The following is a 19,910-nucleotide window of genomic DNA, read 5'->3' as shown; positions in this document are numbered from 1 at the left end:
CATAGAAATGGTTTTCTCTTACAATTCAACATCCATCCATCCATCCATTATTTATACCGCCTATCCCTTTCGGGGTTGTGGGGGGCTGGAGCCTATCCCAGCTACAATGGGCGAGAGGCGGGGTACACCCTGAACCGGTCGCCAGCCGATTCAAGGACAAACAAACATTCACACTCACACCTACGGACAATTTAGAGTCATCAATTAACCTAATGAGCATGTTTTTGGTCTGTGGGAGGAAGCCGGAGTACCCGGAGAGAACCCACGCATGCACGGGAAGAACATGCAAACTTCACACAGAAAGGCCCCGCCTGACCTGGGGATCGAACCGGCGACCTTCTTGTTGTGAGGCATGCGCGCTACCTGCTGCGCCACCGTGCAACCCTACAATTCAACATTCCAAAATGAATTTGAATCTATATCAGCTTTCAATTAATAAGTAAAGAAGTCCAGCAGTCAAGCCTACTCTGAAAGCTTAAAACAATCATCTTCTTTATAAAGTGTGGCTGTTGTGGCTACAATGTGGATTGCTTGTACTGTAATATGCACTGTTCAACATAATTTTTGTGCCTGATCTATCTCAAGAGGACATCCTCTGTCCTGTTGAAGTGCCGCCATTTGGTTGTTGCTGGAAAGACCAGCTGAGAGATTTTGGTGTTTGATTTGAAGCAGCAGCCAGGATCTCCCCTCCTTTGTCTGTTGTTTGTGTTTCTGCGATGTGAAACAGGAGAAGAGTTTGAATTCTTGAGTCCCTTTTTGGTCTCAGTCAAATATTCAACAGATGGACACCTCTAAAGGGAGGAGGGGACGGTCTCAGATGAGATGTTTTCTGCAAGTGTGCGTGTGTGTGAGTGTGCGCATGAAATATGTCGTGTGCCAAATTTCTTCCTCATCCTTGAGCTGCATCACGCTCCACTGTTTGTTTGCTGATCTGAAGAAACAAGGATAGAGTCCAATGCACTTCATGAGATAACAGCCCTACACTCAGGAAACACTGAAGCACGCATGTAAAAAAAAACAGACTGACAGGGACACAGACAAACACTGAGTTAAACACAGTGATACACAAATACAACGAAACGCATACTACACACACACACAATGAGAAGCACATAAACTAACACTTTCCACCACACACACGTGGAAATCCTGAAATACACACAGTAAATCTTGCATACACAAACACGGACGCAGCTACTGTATAGCATTCATGCCCTCCCATATACACAACACACACTCCAGGGACCACCATCACCACCACCTGCAGAGCTGCAGATAAAAATTGGCTCCCGTTTGCGGCAGCAGCATCAGCCTGTGACTTCAGCTCGTGTGAAAAAAGCATTTTCTTTTTTTTTTTTTTCTTCCTGCAAGCTTCCCTCACCTCAGTGGATTTACGAACGCAGAGACGACCACAGCTGCACGCAACAGTCTGGGACCAAAATATGAAAGCAGATCTGTGGGAAAAGGTTGCTGCTGCAGTAATAAAGGATTATTTACTCAAAATTCATTCTGATGCTTCTAAAGGGAAAGGGAACTTCACGAATAAGATTCAGGGAAGGCCCGTCTTCAATGTTTCTTTACTCCTGTTGTGAAAGCATTTCCATTTGTTGCTTCTAAACACGTGAACGTCACAGTGCCGCGCGTGCTGGCTAACTGATGGCTAAATGCGAAACACATCACTGTAGTAGCTCTATCATTCCTGATCTTGCGTCTGAACCTGGGTCAGCTCAGGCTACGATGAGCAGCGGAGGATAGAGCAATCAACATTGCAGAGTGTATGGAGGGGGGAACATAAATCAATCCTGCACACTAACTGCAGCAAATCCCACAACCGCACTGGTCTATTAAACTTGGCAACAACTTGAGGTGGGTGTAGACAGAGAAAAGGAATAAGACAAAGAAGCCTAATTGGGCTGAAAATGATGGTAAATAGCAGCACAGCAGGAGGCCTTTACACTTACTGTCTGCATGATGACGGCTTTGGGTGAGGCCTGCTGGGAGGAAGAAATGCAAAAAAAAACAAAAACACGCAGATCATAGTAACCAATAGGAGGAGTGCTGGATCAAAGAAATATTGAGCTGTTGAAATGAGTAGATCCACACACAAGGTAGATCCCATTAGAACGGTTTTAATGCTGTGACTAACGGGAGCTTTTTGGCATACAGATCTATGTGTTTCAGCTCTGCTGGTGAGGAAGAATATTTATAGTCAGAGAATGGGAGGTTGGAGATAGAGGCTACAGAAATAGGCCCACGAGGAAATATGTTGGCACAGAGGAAAAAGGTGGAGGGGAGGCATGAAACTGCACCATGCCTGAAAGACAAAAGCAAGGTGCCAACATAAGCAGGGGTTTCATACACTCTGCGGTTCAGTGTGGAGAGCAAGGCACTAACAGTGAAGACTGCCTTCAATGCATTATCATTTAATGTGTGGAAACAAGAGTCTAAGGCCCAGACACACCAGCATGTCAACGGGCACAATTTTGAGACTCATGGTCTTGAGTAAGTGCCTTGTCTCTTAAAAGCTAACAGTGTTTTTGGTGATGATTTTGAAAGACATCAGTGAGGTACAGTATGTTTGGAAGCAGCAGTAATGGTCGTTGCTTGCTTTGGTCAAATTTGGAGTTTCTAGCTGTAATCACAGATACAAATGGCAGCGGGTAATAAACTCAGTCCCAGTCTTGAAAACGTCCCTTCGGGAACCTGTGGGTGACATCACAGATGGCACACTCTACACACTCACTGTTTCTCGTTTACTTTTCATTGAGTGGGCTGTGTGCGCTTTTACAGTTTCACTTTTGGTTCCCTTCTTCATCACTGACTATCATTCACTATCTGCCCAGGACTGATAGCCGCAGCAGTTTTAACTTCCTAAATGTGTGGGATTAAAGTAATGCTAATGCTCGAAAGAAGCGCCACTGAATGTGGCACAGCTGACTGTGCACAACGGAGGAGGAAGACGAGAGAGGGAGAGAAGGGTTGAAGGATTAAGTCTTGTTTAATGGGATTCCTAACTCTCTTTCTCTCCGAGCACAAAGGCATCCCAGAGACTTTGGCGGCTCCTCCATTTTTTTCTCCTGGATTACCTCTGCTGTTGTAGGAGAAAATCGGCCCTGCTGGGCAGATTTACCCACTTCCTGCACCTCTGATGGCTGTAACGTCAGGGAACCACACGCCAGCTGCCTGCATCTAAACAACACCAGTTGAATGAAGAGGAGGGGAAAGGGTTCCTGAACGCTGCCAATGTCTGGATTCTCACATCAAAGATGTAACCCAGACAGTTAAATAATAGGCTTTGGCAAGCGGCAGGCAGTGGATGTTAATTTGTTCTCCACATGTTCTCCACATCTCTTCACAGTCATTACGACTGTGAAGAGATGTGGAGGCGAGGACAAGATGCACAGTGGGGATCGCCAGCTGATCACTGGGAGTGCTCCAGGATTTTCTTGGGGTGTGTGTGAGTGGATATATATATATATATATATATATATATATATATATATATATATATATATATATATATATATATATTGTGTGTGTGTGTGTCTGTGTGTGTGTGTGTGTGTGTGTGTGTGTGTCTGAATGTATGCAGGTATGACTTTGAGAAAAAGGGTCAGTATATTGACCTTTCTGTGGGAAAAGACTGCGTGGGAGAAATTCAAATAAACAACTTTGCTCATTTAAATGTATATTAAGCATTGTAGTGCCTGCGCTAAAGCACACACACACACACACACACACACACACACACACACACACACACACACACACACACACACACACACACACACACACACACACACGCACAGACAGTCATTTTCCATCACTTTTTGAGACATTACATAGACTTACACTCATTTCCTGGAGACTTACCTGAACCATGACTACAACCACTACTTGCCTAACATTAACCAAAGTATTCTCCCTAAAATACAATGATTAACGTTATGGGGATGTTAAATATATGTGTTTTGTCCCCATAAGGAAGGTGCCTACGATGTACACGTGTAAATGGATTTATTCCCCACAGCATGAGTAATAAACACACACCTGCGAACACACATGTCTCACCTGTACATGAAGGGGGCCACAGTGGCAGTATTGGGGTGGTTGTGCTGCTGCTGCTGAGGAAGTTGAACTACTCCGTTCCCTCCAATCGCTGCTCCTCCTCCTCCCCCAACTCCTCCTCCTCCACCTCCCAGCATCCCATTGGACCCAGACAGGGCTGAGGTGCTGGTGGAGGAGGTCATGCTGGTCCTTTTGCCCTCTGGGCCCCCAATGGAGCGCTGTATATAGAAGCTCCCACCCTGCCCTCCTTTGGTCAGCTTTGCCCTCTCCCCCTCTCCACCCCGCATGTTGCCGCTGCTGTTTAAGGCGGCCTGGCTTTGGCCCTGTGACTGACTCTGAGTTTTGGACATCGTGTTGGAGGGAGCTTTAAGTCCTGGCTTAGGGATGCCAGTGGAAGCCGAGGAGGTGCCGCCATCTTTCTTTCCAGATGATGGTTTCCCTCCTTTGGGGATGAGGCTGGCAATTTTGGAGGTCTTCTTGCTGGAGTCACCAAATGACTCGCGGTCCTCTTTGGGTGGAGAGCTGTCCTTAGAAGATTTTCCAGACCTGCTTTTGTCCTCCTTGTCTTTGGACATGGACCTACTGCCATTGGCAGATGCTTTTGAAAACGAAGAGGAGGGGGAGGAAGAAGAGGAAGTCTTGCTTGGAGCAGTGAGGGTCGATGCGGGGGTCTTGGTAGGCATCTGCTTGGCCGTAGCGCTGCTGCCGCTGCTGCACACAGATCCCGTGGGTGTCAATCCGTCCTCACCGTACTCCGACAGGTCATCCTCCTCCTGCAGAGCCATCTCTGCCACAGAAGGCGACGCTCGTGAAGCCGATCTCGGGTTAATCAGGCGAAACTTCTCCAGCATGGTTCTCTGGGACGCACCACCACCGGCCGACCCTACTTTTGACCCATCGCTTCCATGTGGAAGAAGTCCTTCAGAGGCCTGTGGTGAATGGGTGGGGGAGGGTGAGTGCGTGGGGCTTGCCAGCATGGACGAAGTGGCACTGTGCTTGAGGTTCATGGACTTGCTGCGCCAGGACTTGCCGGCGGTGGGCGAGGGGATGGCAGAGGCCAGCTGCTGCCCGCTGAGGCTGGTGGGGACTGTCCCACCCATACCGGTCCCATTCATCCCGCCGGGCGCTGGGACACCCCTCACCGCTTCTGAACCAGAGAAAAAGAGACATAACAGAGTGATCATCAAAAGTGCATACAAAAGGTTCAGAGCAATGATGGTGACAGACTTTTTACAATGTGCCTTTCTGGACTATTTTGGGCATTCTGGCCTATTATTCATATTCATATCAAGGAAACATTACATTTACATTTACATATTACAATTACATGGATCTCAGGCATGTCACCTGCATTATTTTGTCCACAAAGAATCACATGATTCGTAAAAGTTTGTTGCAATTTGCTTTAATTGTATCATTCATTCAAGTAAGACAGTAAGTAAGTAAGTAGTAGTATTCACTGTAGTGACTCTGACACACTAAGGATTTTCTAAGCAAACCAAAAACTTGAACCAAACACTAAAGTTCTGACTGTGGCAGACTTTCAGTTTCCTGGATTTAGTTCACATGAGAAACAACAATTTCGGAATACCCTACAGTCTTCCTCTACACACATTCAGCTCAAAAGTCAAGCAAAAATAGGAAACTCAGAGGTTTTCAGTGTTGTCTCAAGTAAAGAGAGAGAGAGAGAGAGAGAGAGAGAGAGAGAGAGAGAGAGAGAGAGAGAGAGAGAGCTTATTCCCAGCTGGCAGCATATCAACAGCAGGTTGGGTTAAAAGAAAAGATGTCACTGTTATTATTGCACCGATGTCTCGAAGGAGTTTCCACTCAAGTGAGTTGTAACTTCCTGTTCAGACTTCCACCTCCTGATTTACACTTCTATAGCATGTTTGTAGGTGGATAAGACTGGTTATAAGGGACAGGTCACCATGTTGTTACCATAACAACAAAAGAGATGACACCAGCTGTGCTAACATGGGTCACTCTGTCTTTGGTGGTTAATATGTTCTAGGAGACGGAGCTATTTTTACTTTAGTGCTTTGGTGAAGAAGTTTCCCTGAACCTTCCAACATTTCTGGAATTATTCTGGGATTGTATTATATGTTATACATGCAGATAGGGAGCGTAGCAGGAAGAAGAAAGCTTTTCCACAAGTGCGCGCTGCAACCTCAACTCAGAAAATGTCATCCATATTGAGGGTGCAGTGGGTGTAAAAATTGGTGTCTGCCTCTGATCCCTGGATTTCTCCCTGTATGATTGTTCAACAATGGAAAAAAATGGCAGCTCCAGAAGAAAGACCTACTGTAGCTCTTCGAGGGACTCAAAATCACTAAAACATTTCCTGCTATTAAACTGCTGCTGCAATATGCGGTCACCATGGCATCTACTATATGTAGATGCCATGCCACTTGTCTTTAAAAAATAAGACCATTTACAAGGCACATTGCATTTTAGGTTAGATATAAAGGTACATTCACACATATTTAGTGCAAATAAATGGATCAAAATAAGTCAGTGGCAGCAACACTCACTAACATAAAGTATAATTTCTGTATTACATGGAATGAATTACAAAAACGATGAAATATTCACAAATAATCACATAACAATGTCACATAATGTGATACAAACACTGTGCAAGTATTAATTAGGTAAACATTTCTTCAAAGTAATATTGTAGTGCTGTATATATGTCTACATATAATCTCTAGAGGTTTGCCCATTATGATTATTTTTTTTTTAATTCAAACCATTTCTATTTTGGCCACTTATCACATTCACTGGCATTTCTTCCATTATAGGCCTGAATGATGAGCTATGATGCATTGCAAAGCTGTTTACTTCCACCAGATTTTCAGTCAAATGGTGCTAGGAAAATATAACATGCTGAGCCAAGCCACACACACACACACACACACACACACACACACACACACACACACACACACACAGAGCACATAAACATCCATCATGCGTGTAAAATAAATGTTTTCATATCCGCCACTGCGCATTGACCTTTACACACACCCCACTTTTCCCGGCTGGTTGACACTCTGGCCATCAGCACTTCTTCTTTCCCTCCCTCCATGCCTCTCTCACACACACATGATCCATTACCTGACAGATAAGTATTGCATTCAAGGGAGATGGACACAACAGAGGACAGGGAGGCGCAGACAGACAGAAATGCATCTTCTGGATGTGAGTTGTGAGAAGGAGAAAGAGGCAGAATTAGAGATGAGGCTGGAATAAAGTGAGGAAGGCGACAGAATGACAGCATGAAGTTATGCATCATTAGACTGAGTGTCTGTCTGGATGTCAGTCAGCACAGCGAGCAGGGTTCAGCTGGCTGTGAGTCACCTCCAGTCTGCAGCTTAAAGCCCCTTCAGGAAGGAGGGGGGGAGGGGGTTCAGCTTCAGCTGTGGCCGGGGTCGAGAGACTTTAACCGGCTTACACTTCTGACAACATTCTCTAAAACCTTAAAACATGCCTGAAAATTCCTCAGTGCACTGTGTCAGATCCGGAGTGAAAAGTGCAATCTGTCAGGCTGTGGCAGAGACTTTTCTTTACATTGTGGTGTATAAAATGGAATCCAGCACCCAGCCGTAAAATGTGTAGGAACAGCCAGGGGATTTTATTCACCTCCATATGTCTTCATTCACGACAGGCAATCATTATTCGTTATTTCCTTACAGTTAACACAGGACTCATTAGGCTTGCAAGAGAGAAAATTCATGGCTATTTCCATGAAACTTACTACTCAAACATTTTTAGGATTGCATTTTATGTCCGTGGCCAATCGGCAGGTGCAAAACTACTGCTGCTAGAGCTGATGCTATCATGAATATCTTGGGGAAATCATTTCAGGACACAATCCAGCAAAACCAGCTACTAAAACGTACTGGTAATCAGTCATCAATTTATCAACTCAAACACACTCTACATATATGAATTTCTGCAGCTTTTAAGGTAAATCTCAAATCGTTGTCACATCAGTCCTCAGCTATTCTTATTTATCTGGAAGGATTTTGAAACCTGATCCTTATTTCAAACTCTTCTCTGTATTTAATTATTGATGACGCCATAAGAAATGTGCCATAAGAGCGTGTGCTTCCATTACATTGGACAGATGGTGTTAACTTAGTGGCACATGCATGTGTGGACGTGGATATGTGTGTTTACATCTATGCTTGTACATTTCTAATATTCAGCCATGCACAAAAGTGTACACATGTCTTCTCTGAATGTGCTGGTGAATGAGTTGTGTGAAAGTGTGTTTGTACAACAGCGGAGCATCTCCTTGTCTGTATCTGAACACCGTTTCTGCATATTTAAAAGGGCAATGAACATCCACCAGCTCTGCTGTTTTCCTGTAATGAGTTCGGAGTTTAGAAAGCTGAGATAAGTCAGAATAGAGAAGGTTCTGATCTCAGACCAGCAGAGGAGACAGCAGAGGTTAGTCCAAACCAACAGATCCTCACCAGATAAATTCACAAATCAGCTTGTATGTGGAAATGTGTGTGTATCTAGGCAGCCATCTGATGCTGATATGTATGGATGACAGAGCATCCATTCGTGTGTTTATGTGTGTGCGTGTGTGTGTTCTTTATATCACCCCTCATCTTTAGAGTGCAATGAATAAATGACAGTTTATGAATGTGTATGAAAGAGGTCACAAGCATTGTGTGCTTCTGAGTGTGTGTGTGTGTGTGTGTGTCTAGTCAATTAACCCCATCTTTAGAGGTCCCCTCCCTCCTGTCCACTTGTGCTTCCCCACCCCAGAGGCTGTTTCACAGCGCTACCACACTTTTCACCATGCAGTGACTTGCCGTTGCCATGGCAACAGACTTTTTTTTTTTCCCCTTGTCTTTTTTTTTGCCTCAGTGGACGAGGAATGAAATGTCACCTCTTCTGGGCGGTGGTGGACCCTCTGTTAACAAACATGCACATACATGCTGTTCGTCACTCCACGGCAGACGATGCACAGAGGATGACAGGCTGGATTGGAGCGAGGGGTGCTCACGTTTGAAGTGACACACACTCACGCGCGTGCACACAGATGCATCGACATGCACTCAGCTGGTCAGTAGCTAGTCGTGCAGTAGTGACCTTTTTTCCCTCATTCTAACTCCGCAGCGCTCAAAGTTGAACGCTTTTCAACTTCGGCTGCTCCCCTTCGCTACATCACTGTCAGACAGATAATACATTATCGCCCAGCTGGAGGAAGACAGTTTCACCGTTTCCTCCTCATCCTCATTCATAACAATAAGCAGAGCTATCACCTACTTCTTCCTCCCATTTTTTCTTATGACAAAAAACCCTGCCCTTTGATGCCTCAATTTAGTTGGCTGAAGCTAATTAAATAGTCGCATGGCAACAAGACTGATGCAATGCTCTTAGTGCCCTTTGAGCTCGTGTTCTCTTTGGTCGGAGCGTCACTGTGAGTGAGCAGGGAAACAAAACGACACTCGAACGGGTTCATCCCCATGAGGCCTTACATGGCTTAACATAGAAAAAAGTTACGGAAACAAACAAAAACATGACTCCCACCCATTTACATCATTAGAGGTATAACACACAGCTACATTGTGTACGTACGGTTAGCTGCCAAAATACACAACATGATATTGTCACCATGGATCTAATTGAATGGAGTAATTAAGCTTGATTTATTTGACCCCACCTTAAACAAAGTGTAAACTGAGCCTATGCGAACGCTGCGTGAAGCAGAGCAGAAACTGAACAGGAGGTAAAAGGACATTAGAATTGGATTGGGACTCACTGCATGGTTTTTCTCTTCTGCCAAGTCGCACAAAGATCCAGACTTTACTATCAGATCATACGGCAAAACCTGGATGTTTGACACCTGTCTAACTTTACTGTATGAAAGGAAGACTAAAGGAGAGAATGCATACCATGACAGCAGCGAATGAAACTGTACGAGAGGAAATAAACTAAAGAAGACATGTAGAAAATGGTTTGTGGCAGACACTTCCTGTATCCGTTTCTGCTCTCTTTGCGACCTGCTTTTGCCCAGAAGCTTCTGTCTGCATTGCTGACATTTCCCCACAATTGATTTTTCTCTTTCACTTTAGACCAAAACGCTGTTTCATCTCTCCTGCAGTGAAACTCCAAAACCTGGCGTCTTATCTCTACAAACTCAAGGGTTTGTTCTCTGGCAGGACTCAACCGCATTGTGTGAACAGTCTGAAAAAGGACGCGTGCTGACCATTTTCGCCAAACAACGGAAAGACACTGATCAACTGAATCTTTTTGAGGTTTGCTGAAGGAAGCCAAAACCAATGACTCATATTTTATATCAGCTTCTCCATAATCTTTCTCTTTGCTGTCTCTTTAGCTGATCACATGCTCCTTGTCCATGCGCCCTCTCACTCCCATGATCTGTCACCATGCCTTCCCTTTCCCTCTGGTTGATAAGTTTGAAGTTTCAGGAAGGTTGAGTGCACATCTTGCATGAACATTTAGGATTGAAAACGAGAGCGAAAGTCTGACTCCAAAGAGGAGTTTGCTGGAGGCTTTTTTTTTTTTTTGTTACTGCTGCCTGATGCCACTCACTGCATCACTCCTCCACCTCCATCACCTCCTACTGATCCTCTCTCAACTCCACAGACTGAATCCTGCAGTGTTTTTCCTCAGTCACTGGGCAGTGCTTTAAGATTAAATGCAAGATCTCAGTTGCTAGAAAACATTTTATGACTGCATACACTGTGAGCCATAGTAAAAGGTTGTCATTATATTGTCATCAAGCTGTTGGAATGGTCTTAATGACTGTGCGCAATGGGACAGGTTTTAATTATTATCATAGTATGAGCCAATAAGTCATGATGGATCCTCTAAATGAGCCAAGGGGAAATCTTAAAGCTCTTGCAAATACAGCGAGTGAGCCAACAGCACAGACATTAAGCAATTAAAACATTGTGAGCTGATACATTTACTCTTCGCCACAGGAAGAGGCTGTTGAAACAATATTTATCTGTGAATAATCAATTTTGTGCTAAATAAACTGCCATGCGCTCCAACTCTCAGCTCCTGTCAGATCCTTCTCTCAAAAACAGAATCGCCCTCATTAGCTTCATCATGCTTGACAGAGCAGCAGCCTGAATTTGCCCCTTCCATCATTTCTCAAATGGCTCTTGCCACGCTGTGAAAATTAGTCGTCGCCTCCGCTTAATGGCATCCATTACAACTCACTTGGAAGAAAGAACTGGGGATGATTCAGCAGACTGGTTAAGACTGGTAAAGTGAGGGACTGGGCTCCTCTGCAGCCCTTGGCTTGTCTGTCTGAGTCAGTGGTGCCATCAAGTGGTTGGGATGGAGAATGTAAAGTGGGTGCCCTTACCTGCCATCAACTCCTACCAACTCCATCTTTCTAACACAGTCTCAATCTCGGCTTCTGAAAGAGTCACAGTGTGTACTGTGGTACTAGAGACTACAACATGCCGTCCTTACCTCTGTCGTTGCCACTGGCATACTGAAGAGGCTTGCTCTTGTCGATGCTGTTGAAGCTCTGACTGCGACGGTTGAGGTTGGATGAGCCCGGGCTCCTGGAGGCCCCGCTGCCAGCAGCAGGTACTCTGGAGGGGCCTGGTAACCTGCGGGGGCAGATTGTGAAAGAGAAGGTTAGGATGTTAGGATAACATACTGGAATTTTAGTTCGAGAGGGAAAGTAGCCTTCAGATAGAGCTCCCTTGGGAGCAGAAAAATAGCCAAGTTCAAGGTCAGTGACAGACCATCATTTGTGACCAGGACATCATGATACTACTTTGTCTCCACCCTCCTGAGATTGAGCTCATTTCTACCTTTAGAGCAGCTTTGCCTCAGACATGGCTGTGAATAAATAAAGGCATTTTTTCTGTCCATGCTTTAAATGACAGCTCCATAATTTACTCTCACGCCCACATGTACATTCATATGTTCATATGTACATGATGTCTGCCGGCCATTTGGCAGTGTGTGTGTCAATCAGCCTAATATTCTTTGTGCACATTCATGACTGTATGCTCACGGCCTTCTCCAGGTTGCAGCAATTCTATTTGAAAAACCCATTTATTGGGTTACAAGTGATCAACGACAACAGTTTGGAAATTGCTTCTGCTACGGACAACGTAGCAAAACGTTTTTCCAGGACTTGGCTAGACCAAAATCCATCAATACACATCAATAAACACAACCTAAAAGTTTGGTCTCCTCTTGAACTGCAGCATCTGCAGATTAATTTCATACCCAATGTGTTATGAACCACTAAAGTAAGGCACAATACAAGATGGATAAATCCCTATTTTTGTCTGAACTGTAAACCTCTCTCTCTATATATATTCTTAACTTCAGACGGTCTCTAAGATTTCCTCCTTGTTAATACAATGAAGCATACGTTAGGCCTTGAGCTGCGCTGTATACTCTCATACAGTACAGACCACTAGTTGCCCACTATAAGTTGAAAGAGTCCTTCCATTGTGACGGCAATACTGAAGCTGGGCGTACGTGTCAGAGAGGAAGATAAACAGACATCAAGGGATAAGGGTAAGACGGTGTGTGTGTTCCCTTGAGGGTTGAGGAAGAAGGTTGAAAGAAGGAGGTGAACTTTGAGTTTTGGTGGAACTATGTGACAAAATATGAAAAGATGTAAAAGCTTGCTTCATGACAGGCTGATGGAGCTCTGTCAGCGCTGATTATTGCATAGTAAATAAATAAATGCAGTAGAAGTACATGAGAACAGATGCTGGATACCCTCTCCCTCATCCTCCTATATGTATAGTCACAATTCACTTCTTTGCCTTGACTGACACTGCATAGAGAAACAAATGCTTACACACGTCTCCCAAGGAGGTGTGTGTCTCTCGACTCCCTTACACACATATACACACTTTTGCATAATCTTTTTTCTCGAGAGAGAGTCAAAGCTGCCAGTGTCAAATGTTGATTTGCCATGCTGCAGCTGGAGGATTTGCACGACTCCCCTGAGAGCGCTAAAAGAATTATCTCATCAAAAACCTGTTGTTATTGTACAATAACTTTACATTTTTATGCACTTTGACAGATGCTCTCACCCATCTGTCTGCTGCTGAGTTATTTCAAAAACAGATTTGGCATCTGGTTCAGGGATAATGACAAGATTTACGACAACTTAGATGTATTTCTACCATTAATCTTAACTGTTGTGGTTTGATGTGGTTTTTATGAGCTGATTCCAAAGACTGCCTTTTACTTCACAGTCTGTGGTCCATACCTGGCCTAAAAGACTGTACATACATGTTTTTCTTCTTCAGAGTCTCTTTGCATTGCTTGTCTGCATGCTGTGACTAGAAAGCTTCTAGGCTCTAGGAGTAGAATCCAACCAAAATGCACGTCTGATTAAGGGATAAAAAGCGAAAACAGCGGCAAACTTCCCAAAGTCAGACAGACTAGAGGGAATTTAACAGAAAAACGTGGGATTAACGTGAGGTAATAATGAAAAATTGGGCACTGAGTGAAGGCCTTGCTTGCATCAGAAGACCATGGGAGTTTCCACCTCATAGCCTCATCTGTGTCACTATCAAGAAGGACAGAAAAAACCTGGCATACATTTTAACAACTTGATGTCTTTCTGTCTCCTGACCCGAAAACCGTTGTGACGTCCTTCAACAAAGATAATCGATTTGCTACGCTGAATACGTCACTCGCGTCTGTATCGCAGATGGAGCCGAGATGTCGGAGAGGAAAGTTTTTTAAAAGGATGGAATCCTGAAGTGGTCAAAACCCCCAATGGGAAAAAAAGATTTCATATGTTGCTAACACTCCCAGTTCATCTTTTAGCATTACTTCTGCAGGTCAGGGCTTGATTAGCAGAAGAAGGAAGCTCCACAAAGTGATATCAGTGAGGCAAATTATGCTGTAAACTGCAGGGCTAATCAAAATCACCACCCGCTGCATTTTCTGATGCAACAAGAAACACAGATAGCATGCAAAAACAAAATTCAGCACTTTTACTATTGCAGCAGAGGGACTTGAATGGTACTGTGTATAGCTGCAAAAAATCCAGTTTACTTAGGGTGTCTCCCTTGAAAAATAGAACAAGGCTCAGCGATTAAGCAACCTGCACAGCATGTAGTCAGAGCAGAACTGCCTAATAAGTCAGCCCACGTGCTGAACCATGCAAACTGTGTTTAATAGAAACAATTGTGCAAAAAGAAAATGCGCTTAAGTGCAAAAGAACTGACATCAAGAAGCAGTAAATGTACCAGTGCCTACACTCAGTTCCTTTGATTTCTTTTTTTAGATCCTAAAACCTCCGACTGTACATCTACAGCAGCTACGGCAAAAGACTTCAGATCCAGGCCTGAGTGCAGAGACTTGATGCTCTGCCTGAGTGATCACACTGAGCTGCAGCCAGAGGTGGTCCTCAGCCCAGAGCTGAGGCTGCCACTCACTGGGCTCAAACAGATGCACACTAGTACAGAGGCAGCCAAATAATAGAGAGAGAGAGAGAGAGAGAGAGAGAGAGAGAGAGAGAGAGAGAGAGAGAGAGAGAGAGAGAGAGAGCATAGAAGTGACAGGAAAAAGGAGGCTGAATTTTTGTGTTCAAATGAAATAGCTCACCACGAAACAGAAGTAAAAGCACCTAAAAACACATGCGCATTCACCGATAACAGTCGCTGTAGCCTTCAGCTCCGCCAGGTACAATCAACAAGGAAAGGAACTGAGGAGACCATACAAAAAAAACAAGGAATGAAAAGAACAAAAGAAAGAATAGAGAGTGAAAGGGAGATAGACGCAGATAGATAGAATTTGAGAAAAAAATACAGTAGCTGCAAACCCAGACAAGAGAAAATGAGAGATAAACAGTGGGAAAATGAGGCTGAGATTGAGGCAATTCAGATGGAAATCAGAGGGAGTCCCTTTTATCATAAGATTCTTTCATCTTCCAAAATACATGTTTGATAATGCATCAGCAAAATGGGGCTAGAGAGGGAAATGCGATTGTTTTAGGACAGATTCGGGGAAGTGGATCTGACGCAGAGAGGACCTCCAGCCTGATGGTGAGGTGAAGAAAACAGAGGCTGGACAAACACATTATTCAGCCTGTCACTCACCAGCTCTCCACACAAGTTCTTGCAGAGGAGGGAGTGGGATTCATGCTACCTTCAGGGCAGAGCCAGAGCCACCCCAGGCTCATTAAAATGGAAGACAGGACCACAAGGTAGCAGGTGGCCAACAGGGTGTCAAACATCCCCCCCTGCTGCAAGCATGATGAACTTTAAGGAGCATATCAAATTTTCAGCCCATTTAGAACAATAAACAGATTTATTTTACATCGTAGCAAGAAATCTAAGTGTATATGTCCCATCTGAAGACAGTCCTTGTTTTGTATTCACTTCAGACTCTTGAGTGGTGAATGCAGACTTGACGTTTACTCAAATTACAGTATACAAAAGTGTACCAGCAGAGCATACATGCTAAACACAGGTGACTCCAGGGGAAGTAAAGGCACCTAGGCCTGGCAGTGTGTTCACACCAGGCCAGTTTATTCAGACGTTTACATTCAGATATTCTCGTTTTCAAAGAGAACCACAGAGCGCTTAATTAGGAATAAGAAAGAAATGAGTACCAACAAGAGGAAGCAAGTCATTATGAGGCGTGCAGAAATGCATAAAAAGCTCTATATCGGCATCCACTAACAGTTACTCATCCTTGGAAAACCAAGCATAAAAAACTGAGGGCAACCACTTGTCTTGGACCTAAGCTCTTCCTTTATGCATACTTAACTGGTATGAACACCAAGGAACATAAATAACATCAAAGAAAGCACCTCCCGAATTAGGAAGCATGAATCTAAACAGACCAGAGACAAAAATGCAACACAGTGCATGGAAACCAGGGAAAAGCGCAGTTCTCGCTGTTGTGAAGTGGATCGTTCTTTTGGCTCTGGCTAATGAGCAGAATGTCTCATAAAGCGCATAAAAAATGGAAAAACTCCAGCACCTTGAGGGAAACGCTCTTCATTCAGCGCAGTATGTGAGACATCAATTGTTTTCCCATTTTAGAACTGCAAAAACTTTCTTGCTTGAGGGCTAGCAGAGGAGACAATTCATGGCGATTAAAAATAACTTCTCCGATGGCAAGAGAGCAATTAAACGTGATAATCAGGCTTGTGCGGCTGAGAATCAGGATGCAACAGAGGGATGCTCACACTCACTGACCGCCAACACAGGTTTTTCACTTTGTGTAAATGTGTGTGTCTTCATATGTGTGTATGAATTCGGCAGCTTCTTCTTCTGCACAGCAGCAGCAGTGAGGTTTGTGGTCAGCGATGTGAGAGGGCAGATTACCACCCATAGGGTCGGAGCTGCTGGCTGCAGCATTTTTGCCATTGCTCAGTGGCGGCTGGAGAGGAATTATTTGCCAACACGCTGGTTCCCACTGCCTTAGAGGCGGAACAAATGCTGCAAGCGTCAGACAACTGGACTCTGGGGTGTGTACATATAGTACTGGATGTACATAACAGTATCTAGCTGTTTTTGCTTGTATCTATACATTAAATGTGTACAGTGGGTGTACAGACCTGCGCTCATGCACACACCCGTATTTAAAAATGAAAGCCTATGTTTATGTTTATGGCATGGTAGGTCAAGTTGCCCTATGCGGATATATGGGTTTGATATGTCTACCAGTTCACACATGACACCTCAAGAGCAGTTGAAGCCTGTGGTTCCCTGACTGCTAAGCTACAGTCTCGAGAACTTGGCAATACAAAGAGTGTCATTATAACACTTATGTAGCTTATTTAGCAGCAGCTTCATTGCCAAGATGTGTAAAAGGGCTGTTCCCAGAGGACACATCACACAGAGCAGCGCGTCTCGAGGACAGAGATTAACAGAATTTAAGTGCAAAATAACTACTTGTTTGAAAACTTCACAGTGATCCTCAATTTCCTCTTTTTTTGGGACAAAATACTGGCTGATGTGTTAATGCACTGTAGTCTCCCTGCGGTCAGTGGTCGGTCAAATCATGCGGCATGACGTCTTTTTCTCTTTAGTCTCTGAAAGAGGGTGTTTTTTCATGGCCCCATTTCACTCTAATTATCAACTGAACACATTTACATTTACAATGGCAGTCTATTCAACTTGCAGAACAGATTTGTCACACTTTGGGCGTTGGAAACTGAAAGGGCACATTTAATTAGGCTGAATCACCTGCTAAAATGTAGTAAGAAATACTATAATGAACATTTACTATATTGAGAGAGACTGTCTTTTCACTGTGAGCTGCCATGAGGCACATCCTCAAGCAGGACAGTGAATCCCTATCAGCTGCTCTCTAGCTGACCCTAACCTTTGACCTTCCTGAGGTGGCACCAGAGTAACATAAGAACCTTAAAACATTAAGCAAAAAGGTCAAATGTATGAAGGCATGGGGTCATGCAAAAAAAGTGAGTTCTCAGCAGATAGAGCGACAGAGAGAGCCTGAGATTCAGATTAAGCAGCAAACAAAGACATACATATTTGCCATATTTACCTTGTGTTTTTCTTCTGTGGTGACCCTATTCCACTATGGCCCGGAGGACTTGCATATCGTGCTGTGAGACTGAGGAGAGAGCAGAGAAGACGACGGACAAACCTTTAACACAGTTAGAAGAGGAATGAGACCAGCGTCTTGCTGGAATTTTCTTAATCCATGCCTTAATACAATAATGCGAGTGAGAGGAGGCATTCAGATAGAAGAGAGAGAAAGAAGCAGCACAGTTCATACTGGAGCACGCCAGGGCACATTGCTTTGATTTTTCACATGATGGCTCACACATGTTTATTACCACACGCTTATGACTAAGCCAATAACATCTCTCAATCCATTTATAGGGCCGCTGAAATAAAACGCCCCGAAAAACTTTCACAATCAGTTTCGTGGTGGCATCGTTTGAAGAAAACCCCAAAACACACAACACACGAGGCGGAGGCGAAGGAAATGCCCACAGCACCAGTCACAGTTTACAACCCCACGCTCGCTGTTAGTCACTCACAGAGACGGGAATTAACGCGGCCTGCTACAGGCGGGCACTCCATTCATGGCTGACAGGAAGTAGTTAAGCTACTTGTAGAGTGCTTTATGAACAAAGAGATGCCTTTAATCATCATACACACGCCCTGTAAACAATGAAAAGTCGAAGGCCAGGTGGTGAGGTTGTTTATTCCTGTGTGTAAATGTTTTCAGTGTAATGTCCTGTGTGAACTGCATGACTCGCAACCATGTGAGCGTTTGTCACTTGTTGCCATAAACTCAATGAACAGAGCCTCCATTGAAAGTTAGCCCTCTATCATCTGGACATATTTTATGTTTTAACTAGTTGCTCTAAATGCCTGGGGAAAATATTGTTTGTGGCTGATTTAAGTGCTAAACAAGTGATGAACACCCGCTCAAAGCAACAGTAACATTTAAACTGCTGCCTATAAGGAGAGAGAGCATTCAGGCTAACTGTGCCTCAGCTAGCATAACGTTAGCATCAAAACATGGGACTTTTCTGCTATTTTTTCACTCCTTAAACAAAGAAAATTACATTTTTTCCAAGCAATTATGGACAAAACCACACATCACACACAAAGACAAAAAAAAGGGTAGAAATGTAACCAATATTGCAAGCGGTGTTGTGCCAGGCTCGGCTAATGGGTGCTGACATTAGCCAAGTTAGCTTTCTTAGAGGCACCTTAAAAGCTGCTGTTACAGAAATATGAGCACTATGGCCATTAAGGAAAATCGTGAAAACGACGACAGGAAAATGTTTGCACACAAAGATTCTATTCCAAACAAAACGCTGACTGTACTTTCCACCTCATAACACAGCATTAAATAACTTAAATAACTGTAATTCAGACATGCTTATTATATGATTCTCTCTTGATGGTTAACACATTACAAACAAATTACTTCACAGCACAAAGAAGCTAACTGTAGACTTTTCTTCATACCTTCCACAGGCTGACCAGAGATAGAAACTTTCCCATCAGTTCCTTTTGAGGTTGGAGGCACAGAGTCGCAGCACTTCAACTGTAACTGTCTAAAAACTGTCCTCTACAATGAGCAGAGCAGTTGAGCTTCAGCTGGAGGACAGACGAAGCAACAAACACCAGCAGTCTGTTTAGACCTCCTTCTTCCCCGTCAACGAGGAACAACTTGTCCTCTGTTTTGTGATTGTGGGCTGCTGGTTTGGCGTTGGTGAGTGAGTGGACAGAGACAATAAACTACCTATACTGGGTGGCTGAATGACGCACTGCAGTCAACACATCTTATTTTCTGCTCTGTCTGCATTTAGCATGCAGTTCTCCACTTTGCATGGATGCAAACAAATGCCAAAAGGTTCAAAATCAGACTTTTAATTTTCAGTGTTTCATGCAAAGTGAATTAAAGTCCAGCAGAAATAGATTACAACAGAACTGACACTAATGATTCTATTAAAGAAAAGACATGTTTCAGGTATAAGAAATTGGTTTTACAAGGAATAGGGTTCAGCACGAGTAGCCTACTGGCCGTGACTTTTATAAAAGATCTATTGCTGATGAATATTTTGGCAGCTTCTTAATCATGCATCATTTCGTCTTATAGAAGAGTACAATAAAAGGAGGACTGGTGCAGATTGGCAGTCAATATCTTGAATAAATTTCATCATTTTGTCAAATCAAACCGGCCATTGCAGGGCAACAGTGTGATATATGAGGCTTTGTGCAGAGAGGTCGAACTGTGAACGACAAGGATCTTTTAAGGAGGTGAGCAAAATTTTAATTAGCTGTCGAACTCTCTAAGAGTGTATCTTTAGGGTTCCAGTTCTCTCAAACACACACCATTTCTCATCTGCC

At 43.8% G+C, this 19,910-nt stretch overlaps 1 protein-coding gene across 10 annotated transcripts in view; it reads right to left on the bottom strand.

Annotated features, from left to right (window-relative positions):
• Positions 1–19,910, bottom strand: part of nav3 (neuron navigator 3) — a 301,610-nt gene that overhangs the window by 76,194 nt on the left and 205,506 nt on the right. For all 10 annotated transcript variants that reach the window (XM_070992307.1, XM_070992300.1, XM_070992302.1 and 7 more), the window contains exons 6-8: positions 17,581–17,649; positions 11,539–11,681; positions 4,072–5,215 (exon numbers count right to left, since the gene is read on the bottom strand). In XM_070992307.1, the coding sequence (XP_070848408.1) occupies positions 4,072–5,215; positions 11,539–11,681; positions 17,581–17,649 (1,356 nt within the window). The remainder of the gene's footprint in view (positions 1–4,071; positions 5,216–11,538; positions 11,682–17,580; positions 17,650–19,910) is intronic.

Source organism: Chaetodon trifascialis, chromosome 22 (assembly GCF_039877785.1).
Source record: "Chaetodon trifascialis isolate fChaTrf1 chromosome 22, fChaTrf1.hap1, whole genome shotgun sequence".
Lineage (NCBI taxonomy): Eukaryota > Metazoa > Chordata > Actinopteri > Chaetodontiformes > Chaetodontidae > Chaetodon > Chaetodon trifascialis.
Note: the sequence above shows the minus strand (reverse complement) of the source record. Positions and strands in the feature narration are given on the sequence as shown.